This window comes from Palaemon carinicauda, chromosome 30 (assembly GCF_036898095.1).
Source record: "Palaemon carinicauda isolate YSFRI2023 chromosome 30, ASM3689809v2, whole genome shotgun sequence".
NCBI lineage: Eukaryota > Metazoa > Arthropoda > Malacostraca > Decapoda > Palaemonidae > Palaemon > Palaemon carinicauda.
In genome coordinates, this window is record NC_090754.1 from 23,904,379 (window position 1) to 23,930,722 (window position 26,344).

The 26,344-nt window shown below is 40.9% G+C and overlaps 1 protein-coding gene across 1 annotated transcript in view; it reads right to left on the bottom strand.

Annotated features, from left to right (window-relative positions):
- The window catches only part of LOC137623430 (ATP-dependent RNA helicase TDRD9-like), a 266,190-nt gene that overhangs the window by 77,793 nt on the left and 162,053 nt on the right, over positions 1-26,344 (bottom strand). Inside the window, exons 8-10 of the mRNA XM_068354264.1 lie at positions 21,208-21,409; positions 15,931-16,173; positions 11,373-11,440 (exon numbers count right to left, since the gene is read on the bottom strand). Coding sequence (XP_068210365.1) covers positions 11,373-11,440; positions 15,931-16,173; positions 21,208-21,409 — 513 coding nt within the window. The remainder of the gene's footprint in view (positions 1-11,372; positions 11,441-15,930; positions 16,174-21,207; positions 21,410-26,344) is intronic.

Below are 26,344 nucleotides of genomic sequence, written 5' to 3' on the forward strand. Positions count from 1 at the left end.
AAGAGGAAGTTCCTCGTAGTAGTAGGTTGGCCAGGCACTAGCCACCCATTGAGATATTACCGCTATAGAGTTATGGGGTCCTTTGACTCGCCAGACAGCACTAAATTGGACCCTTCTCTCTGGTTACAGTTCATTTTCCCTTTGCGTAAACACACATCGAATAGTCTGGCATATTCTTTACATATTCTCCTCTGTCCTCATACACCAGACAACACTGAGCTTAGCAAACAATTCTTCTTCACGCAAGGGGTTACTGGGCTGTCATTGTTCAGTAGCCACTTTCCTCTAGGTAAGGGTAGACGAGACGCTTCTGACAGTAACTTTCCTCAGATTTTTGGATCCAAAGCCCCTGATACTGAGGAGGGCCAACCAGAGTGCATGTATCTGCAGGTGTTGTAATATAGTTTGGTCTAGAAAACAAGCTTGTTGCATATGCAGATGATGCTACTCTCTTTGCATCAATTCCATCCCCTGAATGTAGATATGGGGTAGCTGAATCCCTTAATAGAGATTTAGCTAAAATTAGTGCATGGTGCAAATTATGGGGTATGAAGTTGAATCCTAACAAAACTCAAAGTATGATTGAAAGTAGGTCAAGGACCATGGCTCCTCAACATCTGGATCACAGCATTGATAATGTTTCTTTTACTTTGTATGACTCTCTTAAAATTTTAGGTGCGACTCTCGACAGCAAATTTACTATTGAGAAACACATTAGGTCTGTCTTCTTTAATTGCACAAATAATTGGCCTACTGAGAAGTCTTTCAAGATTTTTGGTGATCAATCTATTCTGAAGAAGTGTTTTAATTCTTTCATTTTACTTTGCTTCGAGTATTGTTGTCTGGTCTGGTCTTCAGCTGCTGATTCTAATCTTAATTTTTGGGCTCAAGCCATGACGTCCTGATGGAAGGTTCCTTCAGTAGCTTCCTGAGGGTATATATGACTACAGTAGATATTCCCAGAGAATTAAACTAAAGGTTTCACAGAATTCTAACTTTGGCGCGAGTACCCATAAGGTTTCCCTTTAGGATATCGTATAATAACAAGGGACGTATGCCTGACACACCACATAGCTATCTGCACCCCACATAGCGTTTACGCTTCGAGGTGGAAGTGTGACAAGTATCAGGAGGAGCCGTTACAAAACTCTCCTGCGTTACTGTTACGGTACCTAGCGATGTAAACAAACGGCCGCCATAGTTGGCCGCCATCTTGGTTTACGACACATACGTGCGCTTCATTCCTGTATCTGTAGCGTTCCTGACAGTGTGTTTTTTCCCAGTGTTCGCTATTTTATCGCATCATGTCGCAATCTTCAGCCTCGCCTTCTTCTGGAAAGTTGAGTACCATATTCTTGTATTGTATAAATAAGCTCTAGCCGTAAAGTAACGATTTTTTATCTTTAAATCTTGTGTTTTGTGGCTGAGCTGTGCCCCGACCAGAGGCATCATGTTTCGACGCTGTTGCTCGCCTTGCATGCTTTATTTAGTTAGCCAGAGCAACCTTCCCGGTCTTATAACTAATAACTTCATTAGTTATTTAGTCTTCATTGCTAGGAGTTGTATTATGCGTTAGTATTCATTTAGGCAACTATGTTAGCCTACCCTATGCTAGATTGCTAGCCTAGCCCCTAGGCTCGTTAGCCTAGTGTTCATGTTTACTTCTTGCATGATATAATAAGTGTTCCTAGTGTTATTTTATAAATGAAGACATAGGCATTTATACAAACAAGATTCAGTGATTGCAAAGATGTTATTTCGCCTTCTAGGGAGTATACAATGGGTTTCAGTGATATTGGTAGTCGTCTCCCTTGCCCCTAACCTAACGCTGGGGCTATAGTATACTCCCTTACCTCCCCGGTTACCTTTCCTAAGGTAATCTCCTCCCTCTGAGGTAGCCTAGGCTACATCCTACCCCTCCCTACCTCGATATGCTTTCGGGGAAGGTTAGGCTAGGATTTTTTTCCTACCCCACTCCTTGCCATAGTACATGCGCTTTGAGTTTGGGACGGAACCTCAGAGTACCAGTCGTTCGCCCCCAGCTCCCCATTAGGGGAATGTACTCTCCTTCTGGTCCCTGCTGGAGGGTGAAGGGGGTGGGGCTCTGCCCTTCCCCTAGTCCACACTTGGTTGGGTTAAGTCCCGTCCTCCCTGTGGCCTAGCTACTTGTCCTCCCCCTGCCCTTCCTAGTCTAGGAGACTAGCTCACCTAGCCCAGGTTAGGCAGTTCATGGGATTCTGCTTCTTTATAGTTTAGGACAGGACATTAGCGGTGTACCTACTCGGTGCTAACCTACCCTAGGCTGGAGAATGGACTCTTCCTACCTAGATAGGCTGGCCCTGAACAGAATCCCTACCCCTGGGAGTGCCGGTGGGAGCTACGCCTCCCCCCTACACTCCCCCTCAGGACCCTCTTCCCTCCCCCTCTATCCATTTGGTGCTGGCTTGGCCTTCACACCCCTGTCCGCCATCCTACAACTCCCCCAAGAGCCGGTGGGTTGCCGGTTCGGCTCGGTCCTTTCGTTGGTTGGTCCGTACTGCTGTGCTGCCCGCATATAGTCGAACTATGGGTTAGCATTCGTCGGTCGGTCTGCCGGCGGAGGACCTCCCTTCTTGAGTGTTCTTCGGCCCTCCCTTGGGCCGCCACTGGCAACATAGCCGACTCCCGGCTCTCTGCCGCCGGATGAAAAGGAGTACCCCTCCCTTTCATTTGAACACTCCTTCCGGAGGAAGATTGGATTGGGTACTGGTTATTACCCTTCCCTCTCTCTCCTCCTATAATATCCCTCTCTCTCTCGGTGGGTTGCCGGTTCGGGTCGGTCCTTTCGTTGGTTGGTCCGTACTGCTGTGCTGCCCGCATATAGTCGAACTATGGGTTAGCATTCGTCGGTCGGTCTGCCGGCGGAGGACCTCCATTCTTGAGTGTTCTTCGGCCCTCCCTTGGGCCGCCACTGGCAACATAGCCGACTCCCGGCTCTCTGCCGCCGGATGAAAAGGAGTACCCCTCCCTTTCATTTGAACACTCCTTCCGGAGGAAGACTGGATTGGGTACTGGGTATTACCCTTCCATCTCTCTCCTCCTATAATATCCCTCTCTCTCTTAGTGCCGGTCCACTGCCGCCTCCACTCTGCCGGCGCCAGCCATCAGAGTCTTCGGTGCCCTACCTGTCTCATTGAATGATGTCAGTGTCGGTTACCGTCGTCGGCCGCCTGCCGGCTGCCGGGGGTCGCCGGCTTGCAAGCGATCTGCCATAACCTAAGGTGTCACCCTCTCTCTCTGCCACATAGAGTGATGGCTGGGAAGGGTCTATCCTTGATGGGGACCTGCCGGCGCCAGTTGAGCCTCCAGCATCCCGCCAGGCTGCCGGCGCCACCATTCCTGGCGTTACAGTGGACAGTCACTCCTCCCTCTTGCCGGCCCCGTGCCGGCAGCTAATATTGTACAGCTATGGATAATAGCCAGTACACCTATGGTATAGTTATACCCTAGGCTGAAAACTATTATGTATGGTTGTACAGTAAAAATTTTCCAGCATATTCTGCGCTTCCATGTGCAGTCTCTTGCCGGGACCTAATCTGATAAGGGGGCCTAGTTTATCCGCCCCCCCCCCTTTTTCTTATACACTGAATGAATTCAGCTTCCCCCTCTTACTGTACCTAATTCCCTAGAGGAAGCCTAAGCTTGGCTCATCCATCATGGATGTTTTTTCCTCCCCCTAAGGCCCATGAAGGTCTTCTGGAATTAGTTACAGCATGGGGTCACGGCAATTGGCTGGGCGGGATGCACAAATATGTGTCTTTCCTACCTCCTTTCCGGCTTACCTATCATAAGCCTACACACACTGGAATCTTATCTAATAAATAAACTAACTTATTCTAATCTAAGATTAATGTAAGTCATGTTTGTATTGACTTCCTAATACTCATTTCCTCTTTCTTTTACTGGAGGAGTATGTGAAGTGTGAGAGCACCTTCTGCGGTGTTCGTCGCCCTAACTTTTACGGCCACCTGGCGTGCAGGACTCAAGCCGGTTGTTCCGTCACGAAGGGGAACCTTCGCTACTGGGATCCGCAGGCCTGTAACGTCTGCGAGGGTCTGCTGGATGAGGCGTTCGACAACCCTCCGTCAGCAGAGGCTAGGGATAACGCCCGAGAGAAACTGCGCAAGTGGGTGCGCGGGTTTCAGAAAAACTCCACGGGCCCCTATCTCCCAAGTGAGAAGACGAGATCCATGCTCTTCCCTAAGGCATCTGCTGATGCCTGATGCCGTTATCCCTAAGGATGAGATCCCCTGCGTCCAACTAATGGTCGAACCGGATGTTGCGGCCGCTCTCCAGGAGTGTCGTCTCGACGAGGTGGAGAGGATGTCGGATGTGTCCGAAAACACCGAAAGGACCCTCATGACCGAGGGTCAAGAAGAGGAAGAGGATCAGGTGGAAGCCCGATTCTGAGGACGAGGTCGCCCGTGCGCCCTCCGTGACTTCCGTCGTGGTCTCTGAACCCGTCCCCTCTACATCTGCCACCACGATACCTGTGGTACCGGGCACCCAGGATACCATCCAAGCTCTGGTGGCATTCCTGGACGAGAAGTTCCGCAAGGGGCATGCGGACCTCAAGAGGGAGCTTATGACCTTTAAGAAGCAGCCAAAGATGATCTCCGTCAAGGATCTTCCCTCCTGCTCAGTGACCAATCCCTGGAGGCATGCAAAACACATGCCAATCACGACTGGAAGCATCTTCATCAACGATAAGCTAGGTGCCGTCCCCCTTGAAGAGGTGGAGTTCTACCCTAGCTTTGACACCTACCCGGACTGTTACATCCGTCTCAAGTCCGAACCAGTCTTCAAGGAGGAGACCGAGCCTAAGGAGGTCATAGTGTTTGACCACGCCAAGGCTCAAACTGTGCTGGCTGACTGCCTCAAGAGCAGAGGATATACCAACTCCAAAATGCCGGCGCTGAGCAAGAAACACCCGTCCTTCCTTGCTCCTCCCACCATGGTTTTCCCTTCGCGGAAAAGGCCCTGAATTCCGTGTTAAAGGCGGTGGAGTAAGGAAAACCCTGCTCTACATTGGAGGAATGTAGGTCTCTCTCCCTCGCCCTACCTCCCGATGATAAAAGCTGGAAGGACATCCAGCTTACATTCACGGTTGGAAAGCTGGAGGCTGACGTCACTGGACGTCAGTTTAATGAAGACCTACCCAAGCTCACCGACTACCTCTTGCGTCGGGAACAGGACACGAAAGAGAGGCTGGCCGCCTCTCTCTCTCTTCAAGTACAACTTGAGACAATGGCCGGGGACACTCGGGTCCCGGACCACTACATGGTTCTTGCAAAGACCCACCTTGCAACCTTGTTGAAGGACTTGTACAGCTTCATAAAGGCCCGAAGAGCCTGTAGGTAGAGTTCGTGTTTACGGACGCTACCGTTAAACATGAACCCCGGAAACTGCTCTCCTCCAACATCTGGGGCAAATACCTCTTTCCAGTAGACCTGGTGAAAGAGATTGCGGACAAAGCCGCCACTGAGAATCGGAACCTTCTCAATAAGTGGGGCATGTCCCGAAAGAGGAAAGCTTCTCAGGATGAAGGTCCACAGCCTAAGAAGTAGTTCAACAAGCCCCGACCCCAACAGCGTCAGGCCAAACGCTAGTTTCCAGCACCCGATACTCCCCATCTTGTGGCTCAACCACAGCAAACATTTCAGCTGGTCCCTCAACCGGTGGTGGCCCAGTCACCAGTCTTCACCCCAGCTTATGAAAGGCAATCCACTACCTTTCGCCCCAGAGGTAGAGGCTCCGGCAAGGACTCCTCTCGTCGTCCATCCAGAGGGAGAGGAGGAAGGGGAGCAAGCGGCCGAGGTGGTAAACCCTCGGGAAACCAGAAACAATGAAGTGCTTCCGGTGGGAGGAAGACTCCGCCTCTTCAAGGATCGTTGGACCTTCGATCCTTGGGCCCACAGCATCGTCAAGAAGGGACTAGGGTGGAGCTGGATAAAATCACCTCCAGTCTTCCACCAATTCTTCCAACCCTCAACCCCCCTCCTGGAAGAATATGTCCGAGAACTCTTGAACAAGAAGGTGATCAAGAGGGTGAAGTTCACCAGGTTCCAGGGAAGACTGTTTTGTGTTCCCAAGAAAGACTCAGACAAACTCAGTGTCATTCTGGACTTGTCCCCTCTCAACAAGTTCATTGCGAACAACAAATTCAAGATGCTGACTCTTCAACAGATAAGAGCCCTACGGCTTACACGGTCTCAATAGACCTGGCGGACGCATACTGGCACATTCCAATGAATCACCAGGCTTCCTCCTACCTAGGATTTAAGCTTCAAAGAAGACAATACGCCTTCAGGGCTATGCCCTTCGGACTCAACATGGCTCCAAGAATCTTCACGAAGCTCGCAGACACGATCGTCCAACAGCTATGCCTTCAAGGCGTCCAGGTGATGGCTTACCTAGACGATTGGCTGGTCTGGGTGACATCGTCAGAAGAATGCTCGCGTGCCTGCAGAAAAGTGACCCAGTTCCTAGAGCATCTGGATTTCAAGATCAACACCAAAGAGTCTCGACTGTCTCCAGCTCAGAAGTTTCAATGGTTGAGAATCCATTGGAATCTTCAGTCACACCGTCTTTCCATCCCCCTGAAGAAAAGGAAGGAAATAGCCGGATCTGTCAAGAGACTTCTAAAATCCAAACGGATTTCAAGACGACAGCAGGAACGAGTGCTTGGCTCCCTACAGTTCGCCTCAGTGACAGACCCAGTGCTACGAGCACAGCTAAAAGATGCATCGGGAGTCTGGAGACGAAACGCATCCATCACTCGAAGAGATCTCAAGAGACCTCTGCCAACCAGGCTTTGCTCACTCCTCAAGCCGTGGTCGGAGGCAAAGAACATGAAAAGATCAGTTCCTCTTCAACCACCACCTCCGTCGGTCATCATCCAAACGGATGCCTCGCTAGAAGGATGGGGAGGCCACTCCCACCAGCGACAATTTCAAGGAACATGGTCTCCCCTATTCAAGACATTTCACATCAACATCTTAGAGGCCATGGTGGTTCTTCTCACTCTGAAGAAACTGTCTCCTCGTCCTTCGATCCACATCTGTCTTACTCTGGACAGCGCCGTTGTGGTCACCGTCAGGGCTCACGATCGCCCCAACTCAACCAGGTGCTGTTACCCATCTTCCGCCTAGCGGACAGGAAGAAATGGCACCTCTCAGCAGTTCACCTACAAGGATTCCACAATGTGACGGCGGACGCTCTATCGAGGACAAGCCCCATAGAGTTGGAATGGTCTCTAGACGCAAAATCATTCTCCTTATCTCCCATCAAGTCCTGGAACTGCAGATCAACCTCTTCGCGACGAGCGACAACAACCAACTTCCTCTATACGTAACTCCATACGAGGACCCCAAAGCGGAAGCGGTGAACGCCATGTCCCTGGATTGGAACAGATGGTCCAAGATTTACCTGTTCCCTCCACCCAACCTTCTGCTGAAAGTCCTCTCCAAACTGAGAACCTTCAAGGGAACAGCAGCCCTAGTGGGTCCCAAGTGGCCCCGGAGCAACTGGTTCCCTCTAGTCCTGGAGCTACAGCCCAAGCTGATCCCTCTGCCGAACCCGGTTCTCTCCCAGCAGGTTCAGAAGTCGACTGTCTTCGCTTCATCAAGGAAAACCAGAGACCTTCATCTCATGATTTTCTCTCCCTGGCCGTGAAGAAAAGGTTTGGAATCTCGAAGAAATGTTTAGACTTCTTAGAGGAATACAAAATAAAGTCTACCAGAAGGCAATAAGAGTCATACTGGAAGAAGTGGGTATCCTTCGTCTAGTCAAAGAATCCTACGGAAATAACCATAGATTTCTGAATGTCCTTCTTCGTTCACCTTCATGGACAAGGCTCAGCAGCCAACACGATTTCCACTTGAAAATCGGCCTTGACAAGACCACTACTGTATGCCTTCCAGATAGACCTGTCCAACAAAATCTTTAACAAACTTCCGAAGACACGTGCTAGACTCCGTCCTGCACCCCCAACCGGGACCCATCTCCTGGTCTCTGGATAAGGTGCTCCATTTTGCCTCAAGCCTGGACAATGAATCTTCTCGGGAGCACGAGTCGGTGAAATAGTGGCTTTATCTAGGGAAAAGGGCCAGATACAGTTCGCCGAAATAGGGGAACTTACCCTCTTCCCTGACCCAACGTTTCTCGCTAAGAATGAACTCCCTACTAAGTGGGGCCCATGGAGAATCTGCTCTCTGAAGGAAGATGTCTCTCTATGCCTAGTGGAGAGTCTAAAGGTCTATCTTCGAAGAACTTCAGACTTTGGCGGAGGATAACTCTTTAAAGGAGAAACATCGGGTAGTGATTTGTCACTTAAACAACTAAGGGGGAAAATCACCTACTTTATTTGCAGAGCAGATCCTGACAGTACACCCGCAGGTCATGATCCTAGAAAAGTCGCCTCTTCCCTAAACTTTTTCCAAGGAATGGATTTCGAAAGCCTTCGATCCTTCACAGGCTGGAAATCCCCAAGAGTGTTCTTTAAACACTATGCGAAGCAGGTGCACAAAGTAAATAGATTCGTGGTAGCCGCAGGTAGTGTGTTGAAACCTGCTGCTTAGTGCTGCGTAGAACAGTGAGTTAATTCGGGACTCTAACTCAACGGGTGCCTGTGTTGACCATAGTGCGATACAGTGATTTTAAGCGCCATTTAGTGGCACAAAAGACTGTTCTTCTACAAGGTGAAGTAACATAGATTTGAACACGTGTGCCACATGTTTATTCGGACATGAAGTGTATTATGACTTAAAAGACTTTTAGTTCCTTTGGAACCCATGTGTGTAATGACAAGTTTTCCCTTTCAGATTCCACACCCTTGTCTTATGTAGTCATTAATCTATGTTTATTATTCAATAATTTTATTTAAAATTATTTATCTTATTTCATATTATTGCGAATATTTTCTTGAATAAAATAGAATTTTCGCTACCATATGTGTCTTATTTCACCCCTCTAAATTAAATATACTACTGTTACTGAGTTTTATTTGCCCCTATTTTAACCTTATTATAATTCATGTTATAATATTGCTCCTGTCTGATATAAGCTCACCTAAGAAAAGTGAAATATTTGTTCCTACACAAGTAATTAACTTTCCTGATCTGTCTACGAGACCGACAAGATCCTATATACAGGTGAGTTTATCTTCATCAGGATACTTCGAGATGTTCCTATCGTCCAAACAGGACTTCCCTGCCAGCCAGAGGGGCAGGAAGCCATGTCATAGTTTATGCCATTGGTAGCGACATGTAACGGAGATGTCACGGTCTCTAAGGTATTCAGACCAAAGGAATATTGTTTGAAGTAGAAGGCACTACCTAAACGTAGAAAATCCACGATACACTAATTCTCTGGTACACTTCCATCAGGACGTCATGACTTGAGCCGAAAAAAACCGATTTTGAGCGAAGCGAAAAATCTATTTTTGGGTGAGATAGCCATGACGACCTGATGGACCCGCCCTCGTTCTCTATTCTAGCCTGTCAGGCCCCTCCCTTTCTTATTATATCATGGAGGCTGACAGTTACGCTGGATAGAATCAGGAATGAAGCGAGCGGATGTGACGTAAACCAAGATGGCGGCCAGCTATGGCGGCCGTTTGTTTACATCGCTAGGTACCATAACAGCAACGCAGGAGGAGAGTTTTGTAACGGCTCCTCCTGATACTTGTCACACTTCCCCCTCGAAGCGTAAACGCTATGTGGGGTGCAGACAGCTATGTGGCGTGTCAAACATACGTCCCGTTATTATACGATATCCTAAAGGGAAACCTTATGGGTACTCGCGCCAGAAGTTAGAATTCTGTGAAACCTTTAGTTTAATTCTCTGGGAATATCTACGGTAGTCATATATACCCTCAGGAAGCTACTGAAGGAACCTTCCATCAGGACGTCATGGCTATCTCACCCAAAAATAGATTCTTTGCTTCACTCAAAATCCATTTACTTGGACAGGAACTTACAGTCTATTAAATTTCTTATTCCTGATCAAGATATTAATCTCTGGCACCGTCATTCAATTAGTTCAGTATGCATGTTGCATAAGATTTTTTATAATTCTGACCGTCCTTTACATTTAGATCTTCCCGGACAGTTACATCCTGTTCGTAATTCTAGGTATGCAGTTAATTCTAATAGTCGGGCCTTCTCCATCATGAGGCTCAATACTGCACAGTTTTATTCCAGCTGTGACCAAGTTGTGGAATGATCTTCCTAATTGGGTAGCTGAATCAGTAGAACTTCACTCAAACTTGCAGAGTTTTTACGTTAAACAGGCTTACATAAGTCCTTTTACAGTTTATACTGTATATCAAATATATGTTTCAATGTTGTTAATGTTTTTAAAATATTTTATTTTAATTTTCATTACTTCTTATGTCATTTTTTTATTTCCTTTTCTCACTGTGCTATTTTTCCCTATTGGAGCCCTTGGGGTTATAGCATCTTGCTTCTCCATCTAGGGTTGTAGCTTAGCTGATAATAATAAAAATAATAAAAATAATAATAATAATAATAATAATAGTTATTTCAAAAAAAGAAAAATATAGAAATTAGAATTTAAATAAAACTTACAATAATCGGTAACTTCCTTATTTGTTGAGTAAATAATTTACACCTTTTTTATAAACAAATTTTTAAGAATTACCATCCGGTGATGATATTAAATGTCATCAGTTATAATAAACTCAAATTTTGATTTGCTAGTTTGAAGCTCCACTATTAAACAGGATATGAAGTTTCCCTTCACCTGCAACCGGTTCAGGTTGCTTGTAAATCAACCAGAGCTATCATCCCTTTTTTATTCTTAACAGGGTAATTTTTTCACAAATTGAAGAAGAATTTAAATTAGAGCTGGTGACATGTCATGTTCTTATATTATATAATGTTTAAATAGACTTCTTTAGAAAAAAGAAAAAAAATTCATCAAAGAAATAAGATGGAGGAAAACATTTCTTTACAAAACAAACAAATCATTTGATTATTTTGGATGACGCCACCCAAAATACTTTGATTGATAAAATACACATGAATTTTAAAACAAAAATACAGCTAACTATTTAAATAATTGTAATCTAGAATACAATAGAGAGAGAGAGAGAGAGAGAGAGAGAGAGAGAGAGAGAGAGAGAGAGAGAGAGAGAGAGAGAGAGAGAGAGAGAGAGAGAGAGAGAGAGAGTGTGTGTGTGCACTGTATTTGTTTATTTAAAAGAAACAATTATCATCTAGACTCGAATATTTTGCAACGGTTCTTACCAAAAAAGGGGAGACATTTGTAAAAAGACATTTGAAATTTTGAGATGAAAGGATTATAATTACCTTTTTGGAACAATTCTTAGCTCAGATGCCTTGACTGTGTCAACATTTCCATAATCAACAAAGTAGACCTGCAAAAGAAATAAAATTCACAACCAAGCAACAGCAGTCACAAATATACTAATTTCTACAAATTATGAAAAAATAAAGATTAACTTCAGATTTTCCAAGAAATCAACTAAAACCAATGTTTAACTACATCTATAGCTATAAATATCTAATAATCTACTTAGTTATGATGGTTTACTTCAATTAACCGGTGAAATAAATTCTTCCAAGAATGGCTAAAAAGATTTGTTCTTAAACACACAAACTTTATAATTGAAAACAAATATTATTGCTGATTCTCAAAACTTGAAGATATTTGAGTCCACATCATATCATTTACTGCAAGCAAATAAAAAAGATGAAACATTTCATAATGTCAATATACTGTCATGCTCCGTTATCAGGTGATACACATATCAACACTCGACTAGAGGGATAAAAGAAATATAAAGAATTAATATTTTTATTATTGCATTTGAGTTATTATTACTATTGTTATCATTATTATTATTAATTCAGTATACTGTACTTTTTTTCTATTTTGGTTCAACAAGCAAAAAAGTAGAATGAAGATTCCTAATGGTATATGTAATTATCTGCAGGGGAGCAAAGAACGTAATATCACCGGATAACAAGATATACTGTATTGCATTCTTTACATAGTGGTTGTCATACAATGTGTGTTAAACCATAGTGGCCAATTTGTAAAGGTATAACCCCAATTCACATGTTCTCTCTGATGTCCTTAATAATAGTATTGTTAATGTGCTTTAATTTATTATTATATCTTGGCATTCAACAAATCCAACCATCTACAATAATTTGATTTAGTCATAGCTGAAGACTATAGTTCTTCATTGACATGTTCATTCAATGTAATGCCTAAAAATTTAGCAAGGATTGAGCATGGTTCAGCATTTTTACAAGCTTCATATATAAGGAAGTACAATTTGATTAGCTAGATAGGGAAATTGTTTGAAAAGAAATTTTAAAATGCTTCTCAGTATTCTAAAATCACAGTAAATCATAAATTTATTTGAAGGCATATTTTTGATAACTTCAATAGCTGATAAAATTGCAGATAGTTCTATTGAGTTAACTCTAGTTATATTGAGGGAAGCAAAGCTTCCATGTCTAGAAATGTGGCAAATCCATTGCATGTGGGCCCCTATGTACGTTACATAATACAAAACCTTTTGCATTACATGTTTAGTCTATAATGCATACAATACTCTAGATCGGATAGGATTGGATTTAATTATCAAATTTAGGCCAGGGGGTTTCATTAATAATTAGTTTTAAATGTAAGGAGTAAAAATATTATTTTAAAAACCACTCACTCATCATTTCACACTATTTGGACATTCAAAATTATTAACTAATTAGAAGGGAAAATTAATAAAATTTCATTAAGGCAAAAATTTTACATTAATACCCAGCAAGTATATCTACATATTCATCTAAAATATCAGTTAACATTCCAAAAATGGTATTTCTGATGCTGATTTACAAATTTTGAACAGCATATCAGAATGTTCTCAACCAACAGTAATGTGTCACAATGAGCACACACTAGCATGCTGCTACTATAGAAAATGGTTGTGTGACTGATCCTCAGTCCCATGAAAACTACTTTCTTTTTGGTTTCTGAAAACACGTTCAAGCGAGGGGTTAATACCAACCCCTTCTTTTACATATTTCAAGGATTTGGCAAATCAATACTAAAAGTAAGTCAAAATATAGAAAAATAAATTTACACGTGTGTGTAATATTTTGTTGGATTAGGGACAAATTTGATTAAGTCATCCAACTTCTTCTTCAGATATTCTAGTTTTATTCTTCCGTAATTTCAGTTGCGAATTACAGTGTGACCATCTCAATCCAGTGTTGTGGCAGGATATCATTGATATACTGAAAACAGCTAAAATAGCCTATTAAGTTTCATGGACTAGATTTTATTAGGGTATATCAAGATTTTAAACTAAGTATTTAACACTCCACAATTATAAATGCTTTACCGTTTAATAAAAAAATGTTCTGTTGTTCAACTTTGTGACAAGAATCCTTCCAAACAAATTGCAAGTTTTAAAACATCAAGCTCTAGTGCTTAAACTAAGCTAGTGTAGATGCATGACAACATTAAGAATAAATGTTATGTTTGCGACTGAAAAACTAATAAGAACTAATAATTGTAAATTTATAAATCCATTAAAATGATAATTTCATCCTTTACACTTTAAGGGATTATTTCAGACATTAGAAAAAAATTTAAAATAAAATGAAAAGTTAATGATGAAATTGTAAATAAAAATAATCAATTACCTAATATATTCAAATTCTCAAGGGTGAAAATCAAAATCCTTGAATTTTTATTGGATTTTCATGCAGCTTACAATATGAAAATATGAGTAACTTGTTGTTAAGTTAGTTCTTCCAGTATTTAAGGAAAAACTAAGATTTCTTGGGTAAAATTTTGCACATTATATTTTGTTGTCATTACTCCAGCTCGCTTAATTTCTATATTTCATAAATTGCCGACTAGATTTTTGGGGTAGTTTTTGTAATAAACATTAACTAGTTTTCCATTGTTTGAGAAAGATCCCTTAAGTAAAAAAAAAAAAAGTATATAATGTTTATTTCTAGATTTGTAGATCCCAATTTGTTAAGTCTTCAGGACCAAGTACATTGACCAGATGTCAAAATACTTGGCAATATAGAAAAAAGAAAGATTTAATCTAAATCACAATTTTTCAAACTTTCTTATTTCATTTCCAAGATTCAAAGGTGATAATACTTGAGCATTCAGCCTGCTAACTCTCGAAGTTATTAATCTATCAGATTCCATGCAATTTCTAGTTTATCACCTTGTGTCAAGTTTTACTCTTGACTATAAAAATTATATAAAATTACAGATATTTTCAAGCAGTGGATGAAAATTTATTATACCCCATACATAGATGTCATTAACACTAACTTCTTTAGACTCAGTCAGTTGAAATGAGGTCCAATACTATGGGCTAATTTAAAGAGGTCTTTGCTGGGGTCAACCATCTTAGCTAACCTGATTTTATATCTGCCAAAATAGTAAGCAATGTTGTGCAGAGGTCATAGATTTAAAATGAACCATGAAATGGAAATTATGCATATGTAAAATACATAAAAATCTACATAATTTAACAAAAACAGCTACATTAAGTAATGAGGTTCAGACTTTTTAATAATTGCTATGATGTCTCATACCCATGACAGGAGGCTAGAGTTTGAGAGAAACACAATGCTAAAAATCTCCAAGGGAATGTGTTGTCACCTATGTTGTTTATCCTCCTCATGGATTTGGTGAAGCATAAAACAGCTAGGGATGGTGAAAAAGGATGGCACTGGATTGATAACAGGAAATTAGGTGACCTAGAGTATGCTGATGATGTCCTTATTAGCAGAACACCACAGGATTTTCGATCCTTTTACCAGAATGCATAATATATCACATGAGGTTGGGGGTGAATATGAATAGAAGAAAGTCAGAGATGATGAGAATGGAATATGCAATGGAAGATGAAATATCATTGGAAGGAGAGAGAATTAACAAGGTAGAATCATCTAAATATGTATAAACTATGTTCACTAACACATGGTCTTTGGAGTTGGTGTTTAATGAAAGATTTAAAAAAGAAAACCAGACAATGGCTAGGTTAAGTAAAATTTGGAAATCAAATTGCCTGAAATTACATATAAAAACCAGGCTATATATCAGTGTAACAGTATGGACACACGTCATGGTATGACGATGAAACAATATTCAAAAGATTTTGTAGATTGGAGAACAAAGCCTTCATTAGAATATTGAGAGTTGAATGGCAGGACAGGATTAGAAATGAATCTATAAAAGAAAATAATTGAGTGCCATATGTGGATGAGATCATGGCGATGGGTAGATGGAGATGATTTGGGCATGCTCTTTGCACCCCCCTGGATTAGTTCATCGAACTTCTAACTGGGCGCCAGAAGAGTTGAAAGATTCACGCCTACATGGCTGAGGACCATGAAATATGGAGGAGATGGTGAATGGAAAAGTATTGATTTAAAAGCTTAAGATAGAGACGACTGGCAAAATCTAACTGAGGCTCTATGCATTAATAGGTGTAGGAGATGATGATGATGATGAAAATTCTCTTTGACAAATAAGGTGTAGATACTGATAGTAAAGCAAAGAATCAATAACACTAATTTCTATCAAAAGACTTTAAAAAAGAAAAGAAATAAAATTAATCAACAATAGAAAAAACCTTTTGTTATTTAGCAGGTCTAATTTCATGGTAAATAAGGTGCCACTAACTACTTTAAACAATTCCTAGCACTCTACTCAAGTTTTCCTAAAACATTTGTGTTGACAAAAAAGCTACCACTGTACTGGGTCTACATTATATTATATAATGAACATTAAAGTAGAAAAAATCTAGACCTTTTACAAATGATAAACTTAAAAACTTAATGCATTTCCAAATAATATCCTTACCGTAACTTTCACATCTTCACTAGTTTTGATGACTTCGTCTATTCTTGCTCTGTAAAAGCTGCACACAAATTCCAAATCTCTAAAGGGGGCCAAACAAATTTGTCCCACATTGATGTCATCCGGGTCCAAGAAGGGTGTTGTATTCTGGGAAACTGCAGTCTCCACACATGTTTGTATGAAGCTTAAATCCTTGAGAGCATGGGTTTCATTTGATATAGCCCAAAAACTTGCTGCATTTTCAACCTAAAATAAAATGATTTGATATGGACTTTACACTTGCTAAATCTTGAATGTTTTAAAGATACAAACTTTATAAATTATATAAAATTATGTCAAATTGTGGAAGATTTAAAAAATATAAAAATTATGAACAGTGCTAATGTATATTAGCTATAACAAAGTTAAAAAAAATTCCTGTTGAAGCCTTAGGATAATAGCATCCTACAGTTCCTCCTAGGGTTGTCGTTTAGCTAGTAACAATAATAGTATAAAGACAGCTGAGGCCTGATTGAGGCAATTGAGGTAATAGATCTGCTTTTAAAAATGCTACCGATATCAAAAGTACATTTTCATAGCAAATTAAAAAAGCAATTTCCATATAATCAGGAGGACTAGAAAAGGGGATGATTTGAGTTGAGAAAAATTGAGGTAGTAAACTAAACTTTGAATTTTCTCCTATAGAGGTGTACGACTACATTTGCCCAGATGAAAATCAAACAGGATTTAGTGCCAATAATATAAACATTATCGAATAACAAAAACGAAGTATAATATTGTCCAAATATATATTGCATGCAAAGACTTTAGATAGTCAATTCGGGACTTTTATATATCTCAATGTTTTCAAAAACATGAATCGAGATTTCAATAAAATATGATGAAGGTCTTCTTTGAATTTCCTCCGTTTCTTTAGAAATCTGTACATAATTTCCTCTCATGGAGCACTTTATTTCTCTTTTCAGCATAACGAATATTCAACCCTACTTTTCTTGAATTATTCTTGATATTATAATAAAGGGAAGTTCAGTCCTTTTTTTAATGCAAAAAAGAAAAAGCTTAAACATTATATATAAATAATTCAGGAGGATCTAAAGAAAAAAGACAAAACAAAAAACTTTGAAAATTTTGCTACAATGACATCCAGTAGTGTACTGAGCAAATTTTTCTGGGGAAATTTAACCCTGGAACGGTACGGTGGGTCGTCCGCGACCCCGAGCGTCAAAACAAAAGAGGTTTTTCTCACGTGACTCACCCCCGTGACTGAATTTGTGGGTGATCGACCTGCAGTAGGTGTCTCGCCTACACGCTCTAGTAGTGTCCAGATGTGCATTGCTGTATCTGTACTCCTTCCCCGATTTCTGAGACGCGTCGGGGTCGAGCGCGACCGAGTTTACCCTTCTAAGGTAATTTGCATAATTATCAAAGTTATTACGTATTATGAAATTGTCGTAGAATGGTGCAACTTGTATAGGTTATCAGTTGTGGAAAGTCTTGGTGGATTGTTTGGCTACCATGTGCATGATTTTTTTTTTAGTTAAAATGTCGTTCATCACCACGAGGACCATTTTACCGCGAGTGCCCCTTTTTCATTTTTTTTCATTTTTTTGCCAAGTCATTTTTCCGTAAGATATTGCCAAATAGTGTCGTAAAACTTTTGCTTTTTTAGTGTTGGAAAGTGTGTCTAGATGATCTGGCTACCCATGCGTGACTTTGTTTTTGTCAGATACGACGTAGTTATTGGTATATTGGGTATTTAACTGCGGTTGCCAATTTCTGTTTTTTTTTTTCAATATTTGTAAAAATTTACTACGTAGTAAGGAATTGCCGTATATTATTGATTTTTTTTTTCATGTTTGTGTGTTAGAAAGTGTGCCTTGATGGTTGGGCTAACACGTGCATGTCTTTTTTTTATCTGAGATGCCGTATATTAGAATGTTGGGCATTTTACCGCGAGTGCCCCTTTTTAATTTTTTTTCATTTTTTTGCCAAGTAATTTTTCCGTAAGATATTGCCAAATAGTGTCGTAAAACTTTTGCTTTTTTAGTGTTGGAAAGTGTGTCTAGATGATCTGGCTACCCATGCGTGACTTCTGTTTTTGTCAGATACGACGTAGTTATTGGTATATTGGGTATTTAACTGCGTTTGCCAATTTCTGTTTTTTTTCAATATTTGTAAAAATTTACTACGTAGTAAGGAATTGCCGTATATTATTGATTTTTTTTTCATGTTTATGTGTTAGAAAGTGTGCCTTGATGGTTGGGCTAACACGTGCATGTCTTTTTTTTTATCTGAGATGCCGTATATTAGAATGTTGGGCATTTTTCCGCGAGTGCCCCTTTTTATTTGTTTTGCATTTTTTTGCCTAGTCATGTTACCGTAAGGAATTGGCAAGTAGTGTCGCAAAACTTATATTTTTATAGTGTTGGAAAGTGTTTCTAGATGATCTGGCTACCCATGCCTATTTTTTTTTAGCCAGATATAGCGTATATATAGGTATGTGTTCGATTTTCCTGTGATTGCCATACTTTCGTTTTTTTCCCATTTCTTTCAAAATTACTACGTACTAAGGAACTATCACAGAGTAATGATTCATTTAGATGTTTATTTGTCGGAAAATGTGCCTTGATGGTTTGCCTAGCAAGTGGCTGAATTTTTTTTTTCTGAAATGCCGTATATTAGAATGTTAGCCATTTTTCCGCGAGTGCCCCTTTTTATTTGTTTTGCATTTTTTTGCTTAGTCATTTTACCATAAGGAATTGGCAAGAAGTAGCAAAACTTATATTTTTATAGTGTTGGAAAGTGTTTCTAGATGATCTGGCTACCCATGCCTATCTTTTTTTTTAGCCAGATATGGCGTATTATTAGGTATGTGTTCGATTTTCCTGTGATTGCCATTTTTTCGTTTTTTCCCATTTCTTTCAAAATTACTACGTACTAAGGAACTATCACAGAGTAATGATTCATTTATATGTTTATTTGTCGGAAAATGTGCCTTGATGGTTTGCCTAGCACGTGGCTGAAATTTTTTTTTTTTCTGAAATGCCGTATATTAGAATGGCCATTTTTCCGCGAGTGCCCCTTTTTATTTGTTTTGCATTTTTTTGCTTAGTCATGTTACCGTAAGGAATTGGCAAGTAGTGTCGCAAAACTTATAATTTTATAGTGTTGGAAAGTGTTTCTAGATGATCTGGCTACCCATGCCTATCTTTTTTTTAGCCAGATATGGCGTATATATAGGTATGTGTTCAATTTTCCGGTGATTGCCATTTTTTCGTTTTTTCCCATTTCTTTCAAAATTACTACGTACTAAGGAACTATCACAGAGTAATGATTCATTTAGATGTTTATTTGTCGGAAAATGTGCCTTGATGGTTTGCCTAGTACGTGGCTGAAATTTTTTTTTCTGAAATGCCGTATATTAGAATGTTGGCCATTTTTCCGCGAGTGCCCCTTTTTATTTGTTTTGCATTTTTTTGCTTAGTCATGTTACCGTAAGGAATTGGCAAGTAGTGTCGCAAAACTTGTATTTTTATAGTGTTGGAAAGTGTTTCTAGATGATCTGGCTACCCATGCCTATATTTATTTTTAGCCAGATATGGCGTATATATAGGTATGTGTTCGATTTTCCTGCGATTGCCACTTTTTCGTTTTTTCCCATTTCTTTCAAAATTACTACGTACTAAGGAACTATCACAGAGTAATGATTCCTCTAGATGTTTATTTGTCGGAAAATTTTGTTTACTTCTTTTTTGATTGAATACCATCAAATTTTTTTAGCTAAAATATTATATTGTTTTACATTTTTTTTTTTCGATTTTATTTCCCTTCAAAAAATTTTTTTGGGGTCAGAATTTTAATTTTATAGTCGCAAAATAATCGACAATTATCCAGCAACCCACCATACAATTTTTATGCATATCCAATAATAATTAGATTAGTAAATAACACCTTGAAATTGACATACCCTTCCTACATTTCAAGTGGCAGATTAGGGAGTCTGAGTCAGTGTGGTTGGCGGCCATTTTGTGGACATATCCGAAGCGTAAGTTGCCCTATCTATATATATTCTTGTTCCCTATAGAATTTGTGATATTTTGGTATATTTTTACCTGCATAAATATCATATTATATATTAAATATATGTATTTTTTTACGAAATTTCTAAGTACTCAAAAAATTACCTTTAGATATGGCCCCTGATATAAATGTAATTTACAAAATAATGAAGATTTTTTTTTACATATTTCTATTTTAGGATAACATGTTTATTCCCTAAAAAAATTAGCCACTTCCTATTTCATTTGGGTACCCAAAAAAATTCATGAAATTTGGACAAATATTTTTGGCCAAAAAAAGTTACCCTTTTTTTCTCATTTCAGATCTTCACCTCCATGGGTCTGACTTCATCCAAAATACATCAAGATGTGTCCTAAACATTCAAGAATCAATTCCTAAAGGATTTGTGTATATATGTATAAACTTTTTTTTATGAATTTTTATGTAAGGTCTTTTTTTCTACTTAATTTTTTAAAATATTTATAATAAATAGTTTTTCTGCAGAAGAGTAGTATTTATCTTTACAGTTGTTTTAAGCATTCTTTGAATTTTTTTTTGGCAAAAGAAAAAAGGAGGTTACTGCAAAAACTGATTTTTCAAGAATTTTTTTTTGCGTCGGGGTCGCGCGCGTCCGAGTATACCCTTAAAGGGGTGTCCGAGGAGCGTACCTATCCAGGGTTAATACTAGTCAACTTGGCTGGCTATGGCCTTTATGCGAGGAATTTTAAGATGTCAAATCTTTAAAGGGAAATCAAACTGATTTGTTCTAACTCTTACAGTGTCAGGCATAATGCCCAAATATACCACATTTAAATTACTCCTTCATAAAGTTTCATTGACAAATTATGCAAATAGCAATTTCCAAGTCCAAGTATAAATTAATCTAACTACAACCTCGTTAAGATATATTCATTGCTGACAGGAATTTCAAGCTGAAAATGTTTGCAGGTGAGCATTTTGAAATGGCTGGTGCGAGCAACACTGAAAATTCATGGCAACTCCATTTCCATTATTCAATAGATTGGATTGATTAGGATCATTCCTAGTCTCATGCTTTAATCATAAAGTGTACATTTTCCAACCTAACCACTACTATTTACATACTTGAAATGAAATTTTTTAGTACCCCAACTTCTGCAAAACATAAATATCATCATACAAGGGCAATTACTATGAGGAAAATCAAAAAATATATAAAATAACAAAAAAGTGGAAACTTACATGTGTAACATGAATTCTCCAAACATGGTTAGCTGGCGAGGGCATAACAGGTGGTCTCAAAGTACACTCAACAGGTTTTGTTAATCTCATCCGACCTCTACCCAAGATTTTTTTTCCAGTAAAACCTTTTTGATCTTTACCTTGGTTAAGATCTTCAATTTCACCCAATATTTCTGTCATCTTTATACGACTTTCTTCTGAACTGGAAATATAAAAGTTTACATTGCAGTTTCATAAAAAAGGATCAAGACAATCACTCCACAAGCATTTACATTCAAGTTACTGGAATTGATAGTGCAGTAAAGAAAACCAAAGCAACCTCCAATATAAATGGAAAGATGCGTCTGTAATGAAGCCTATGTAAACACCCAGTTAACCTAAGAACTTTGACCCACCTTTCTATTCACGTCCAAAATTCAATGTGAATCTAGCTAACTTTTTATGACAGGAAGCTTAATTTAATGTCAAATATAAACTGAACATCTGTACTTCAAAATATACTTGATAAATTAGAAATGCAAACAGAAGTCAGGCACAAAAAAATCTTAAGATTAACAGGTTATTTATAATGAACATTAAGAATTACACACTTATTAAATACACATCTATAATTATGAATTTTAATTGCTAATTTTACCAGTTATTAAGCGATAATGAGTTTTTGACAAAGTCTTTCTTTTTATGTTTACTGATGTGTGGTCTCCAACTCTCCTGTGGAAGGCTAAAATGGGAAATGAAAATGAAATGTCAAAGAAATATTCTCCTCCCTGATCCAGGGCAAGTGTATCAATGTAAATGGTACAGACTTAACGAGTTAAAGGAAAATATATGGATTCAAGTTCTATTGAATCCATCACAGCACCTATGCTGCATACGTTAAGACATACTATGACACAAAGCCGAGAACCAATGCTGGTACTAAAGCTGATGCTACTTGGTCGCAAATATGCACTCAATTGCTATCTTCTATATTCCGATTAAGGACCATATGCCTCCCTTCCCTAATTGAGGCAAGGGATGAAAAAAAATGGTAATTTATTACGTAACTCTATCGTTTAGAATAACTTACAACAAAATCAGAAGTTAACCAACTGTTTATAGCCAAAAGTTTGACAGTACTCAACTTGAAGGTTGAGGAGGATGCCTAGCACACTTTAGAAGAAGGTATTCAATAACAGACCAAATCCATGTAATTAACCATCTAATGGAAAAATCAACAGTATAACAAACCAATATGTATGACAGTTATAGACTGTGGGAAAGCTTTTGATTCTGTCAAAATTTCAGCAGTAATGAAACCCCTTCAAAGACAAGGAATAGATGAATCTTTTGTTAGAATACTTGAGGATATCTATACAGGAAGTAATGCAATCCTAAAACTACATAAACATATTGAGAAAATTCCAACTGAGAAAGGAATTCAATGGGATGATCCCATCTCTCCTAAATTATTCACACCATGCCAAATAGCAGTTTTTAAGAATTCAACTTGGGTAAATGTAGGAATTAATATTGATGGGGAACACCTTAACAACCGAAAAATTGTGAACGAAATAGCTCTGTTTACTGAATCATAGGAGGAAATGGAATGCATGATAGAAGATTTGAAAAGAGAAAGCAGAAATATTGGACTGAAAATGAATATGAGTAAAACTAAGATAATGTTCAATGAAAATGAAGAAATTACAAATAAGTATTATGGATGAACCTCTAAATATTGTTAACGAATATGTATACAAGAAATATGACAAATTCGGAGATAATTTGTATTTTTCCTAACCATACAAACCTTAGCTATTTACATAGGGTTTTACTTTCGGCGTAGCTGAAATGACGAGCCATTAGATTTTTAACGAGGGTTAACTAGCCCCCGCTAGTTAGCAGGGGGTAGGGAAGGGGTAGCTTGCTTCCCCTCCCCCCCCACACACCGGTGAGTTGTCTCACTTCACTTAGAGGTAGGACTTGACTTGGGGGACAGGGCTGGCAGGCAAATATGTGTAAATAGCTAAGGTTTGTATGGTTAGGAAAAATACAAATTATCTCCGAATTTGTCATTTGTTCCGTAACCGAAATACAAACCACGCTATTTACATAGGGTGACTTACCCCTTAGGAAGGGCGGAAAGTCCCCAGCCTTACTGGCTTTTGGCTTTACCCGGGGACCCGAAATCCGAGTGAGCAGCACTCGAGAAAGGGGGTCCCTGCACCTCGCACTTTCCGTTGCTTGCTACGAACGTGCGACCTACATAAGTTCTGTGTGGAGGAAGTTGTGACTCGTCCTAGGAAGTTGACCTGGAGTTCTTTAGATAGAAATCTATGCTAGGGTGTTCCCAATACCACCTCGTTAGAGTATGGGGGACGCAAACAGTATTACAGCTAATAGTAGGAGCACAAGGGAGCATGGTTTACCTGCAGAGGTTGAGGTCAGCTATGCAGAGACCAGGATGCTGCTTTTCCCAAGAGAGGGGAGAATGAAGAAAGAATTAAGGGCCAGACATACTCTTTCAATCACGCAGACTAAAACCGGGTAACAATGCCCCCAACCTTCTGCTACCTGTCCATTAAGGAGCCTGAGGTTAGACCAGCTGTTGTGCAGCCACCACAGGGCCAATAGAGAAGGTATCGAGGCTCCTGTGGGTCACGTCCTGCTGGTAGTGGGCTGTGAAGGTCGTTTGGCGCTTCCACACCCCAGCTTGCAAGACCTGCGTCACAGAGAAATTTCTCTTGAAAGCCAGGGACGTAGCGATGCCCATGACATCGTGCGCTCTAGGGCGACGTGACGGAGGAGGGTCAGGATTCAAGGCGTGTTGAATAACCTTCCGGATCCAGGCCGAGATGGTGTTCTTGGTGACCCTCCTCTTCGTACTTCCTGTGCTTACGAATAACGCTTGCACATGAGGATGGACTGCAGCTGTTCTTTTCAAGTAACGCCTCAGACTCATCACTGGGCAAAGTAACAGATGGTCTGGGTCACTTGTTACAGAACGAAGACTCGTTACCCCGAAGGAGTCGAACCTAGGGTCTGACACCCCAGGGTTCTGAGTCTTGGCAACAAACTCAAGGACGAACCTGAACGTTACCTCCCCCCATCCCCTTGAATGGGCGACGTCGTAAGAAAGACCATGAAGTTCACTGACTCGCTTGGCCGAGGCCAAAGCGAGCAGGAAAGCCGTCTTCCAAGACAGGTGGCGATCAGACGCCTGGCCCTGAAGGCCTGAACCACGTTCCAAGGAGGAGGTCTTACTTGACTGAGGGCAGGTAAGCTCATAGCTGCGTATGAGTAGAGAAAGTTCTAACGAAGAGGAAATGTCCACTCCTTTCAGCCTAAAAGCCAGGCTTAAGGCTGAGCGATAGCCTTTCACCGCCGAGACCGAAAGGCGCATTTCTTCCCGCAAATACATGAGAAACTGGAATAGTGGCATCGAGAGGAGAGATACCCCTCCCACGACACCAACCACAGAAGACTGTCCACTTCGCCTGGTAGACTCCGATAGAGGACTTGCGCAGGTGGCGAGACATCCTGTCCGCAACCTGTTGCGAAAATCCTCTCTCCGTGAGGAGACGCTGGATAGTCTCCAGGCGTGAAGCCGAAGCGACGCTACGGCTTTGTGGAAGATGTTGCAGTGTGGTTGTCTGAGTAGCTCGTGTCGTGGGGGGAGTTCCCTCGGAAGCTCCGTCAGGAGCTGCAGAAGGTCCAGGAACCATTCTGCGTGATGCCATAGCGGAGCTACAAGAGTCATGGAGAGACTGACCGATAGTCTGGTCTTGTTGAGCACCCTTCTCATCAGACAGAATGGTGGGAAGGCGTAAACGTCGATGTTGTCCCACCTCTGCTGAAAAGCATCTTGCCAGAGAGCCTTGGGGTCCGGGACTGGAGAACAGTACAGAGGCAGCTTGAAATTCAAGGCTGTCGCAAACAGATCTTCTGTCGGGGAACCCCACAAAGTCAGGACTTTGTTGGCTATCTGAGGATCCAAAGACCACTCGGTACTCACTATCTGCGTCGCTCTGCTCAGACTGTCAGCGAGCACATTCCTCTTGCCGGGAATGAAGCGAGCCGAAAGAGTGACCGAGGAGACTTCGGACCACCTCAGAATCTCTACTGCAAGATGGGATAGCTGTTGAGAAAAGGTACCTCCCTGCTTGTTGATGTAAGCCACTACCGTGGTGGTGTCGCTCATCACCACTACGGAGTGGCCCGCCAGGGTCCGTTGGAACTGTTGAAGAGCCAGGAAAACGGCCTTCATTTCTAGCAGGTTGATGTGGAGGCACTTTTTTTATTCTGACCAGAGGCCTGAGATCCTTTGGTTCAGAATGTGGGCTCCCCACCCTTCTTTTGACGCGTCCGAAAACTGAGTCAAATCCGGGGGGAGGACGAGAAGATCCACTCCCTTTCGAAGGTTCACGCCGTTCAGCCACCACCGAAGATCTGTCAGTTCCGTGGATCCTATAGGAACCAGAGAGTCCGGAGAATCGGAGCCTTGATTCCACCGGGACTTTAGCCGCCATTGCAAGGATCTTATCCTGAGGCGGCCGTTTGGAACTAGACGTGCCAAGGAGGAAAGGTGACCTAGAAGACGTAACCATGATTGTGCCGGAAGCTCTTCCCGCCTGAGGAAAGGTTCTGCAACCCTCCTCAGCCTTGCTATCCTGTCGTCTGATGGAAAGGCTTTGTGGAGATCGGTGTCTAATATCATGCCTAAATATAACAGTCGTTTCGTCGGAAGCAGAGAGGACTTCTCGAGATTTACCATGATCCCCAGATCTATGCAAACCTCCAGAAGCCTGTCCCGGTGTCGAAGAAGGGTCGACTCCGAGTCTGCCAGAATCAGCCAGTCGTCCAGATAACGGAGATGTATGCCATTCCTGTGCGCCCAAGACGAAATCTGTGTGAACACTCTGGTGAACACCTGAGGAGCCGTGGAGAGACCGAAACACAGCACCTTGAACTGATAGATCTAGCTGTCTAGGCTAAATCTCAAGTACTTCCTGGAAGACGGATGGATTGGGATCTGGAAGTAGGCGTCCTTCAGATCCAGTATGCACATGAAGTCTTGCTGTCTCACTGCAAGTCTGACCGTGTCTGCTGTCTCCATGCTGAACGAAGTTTGTTTGACAAACTTGTTCAGGCCTGAGAG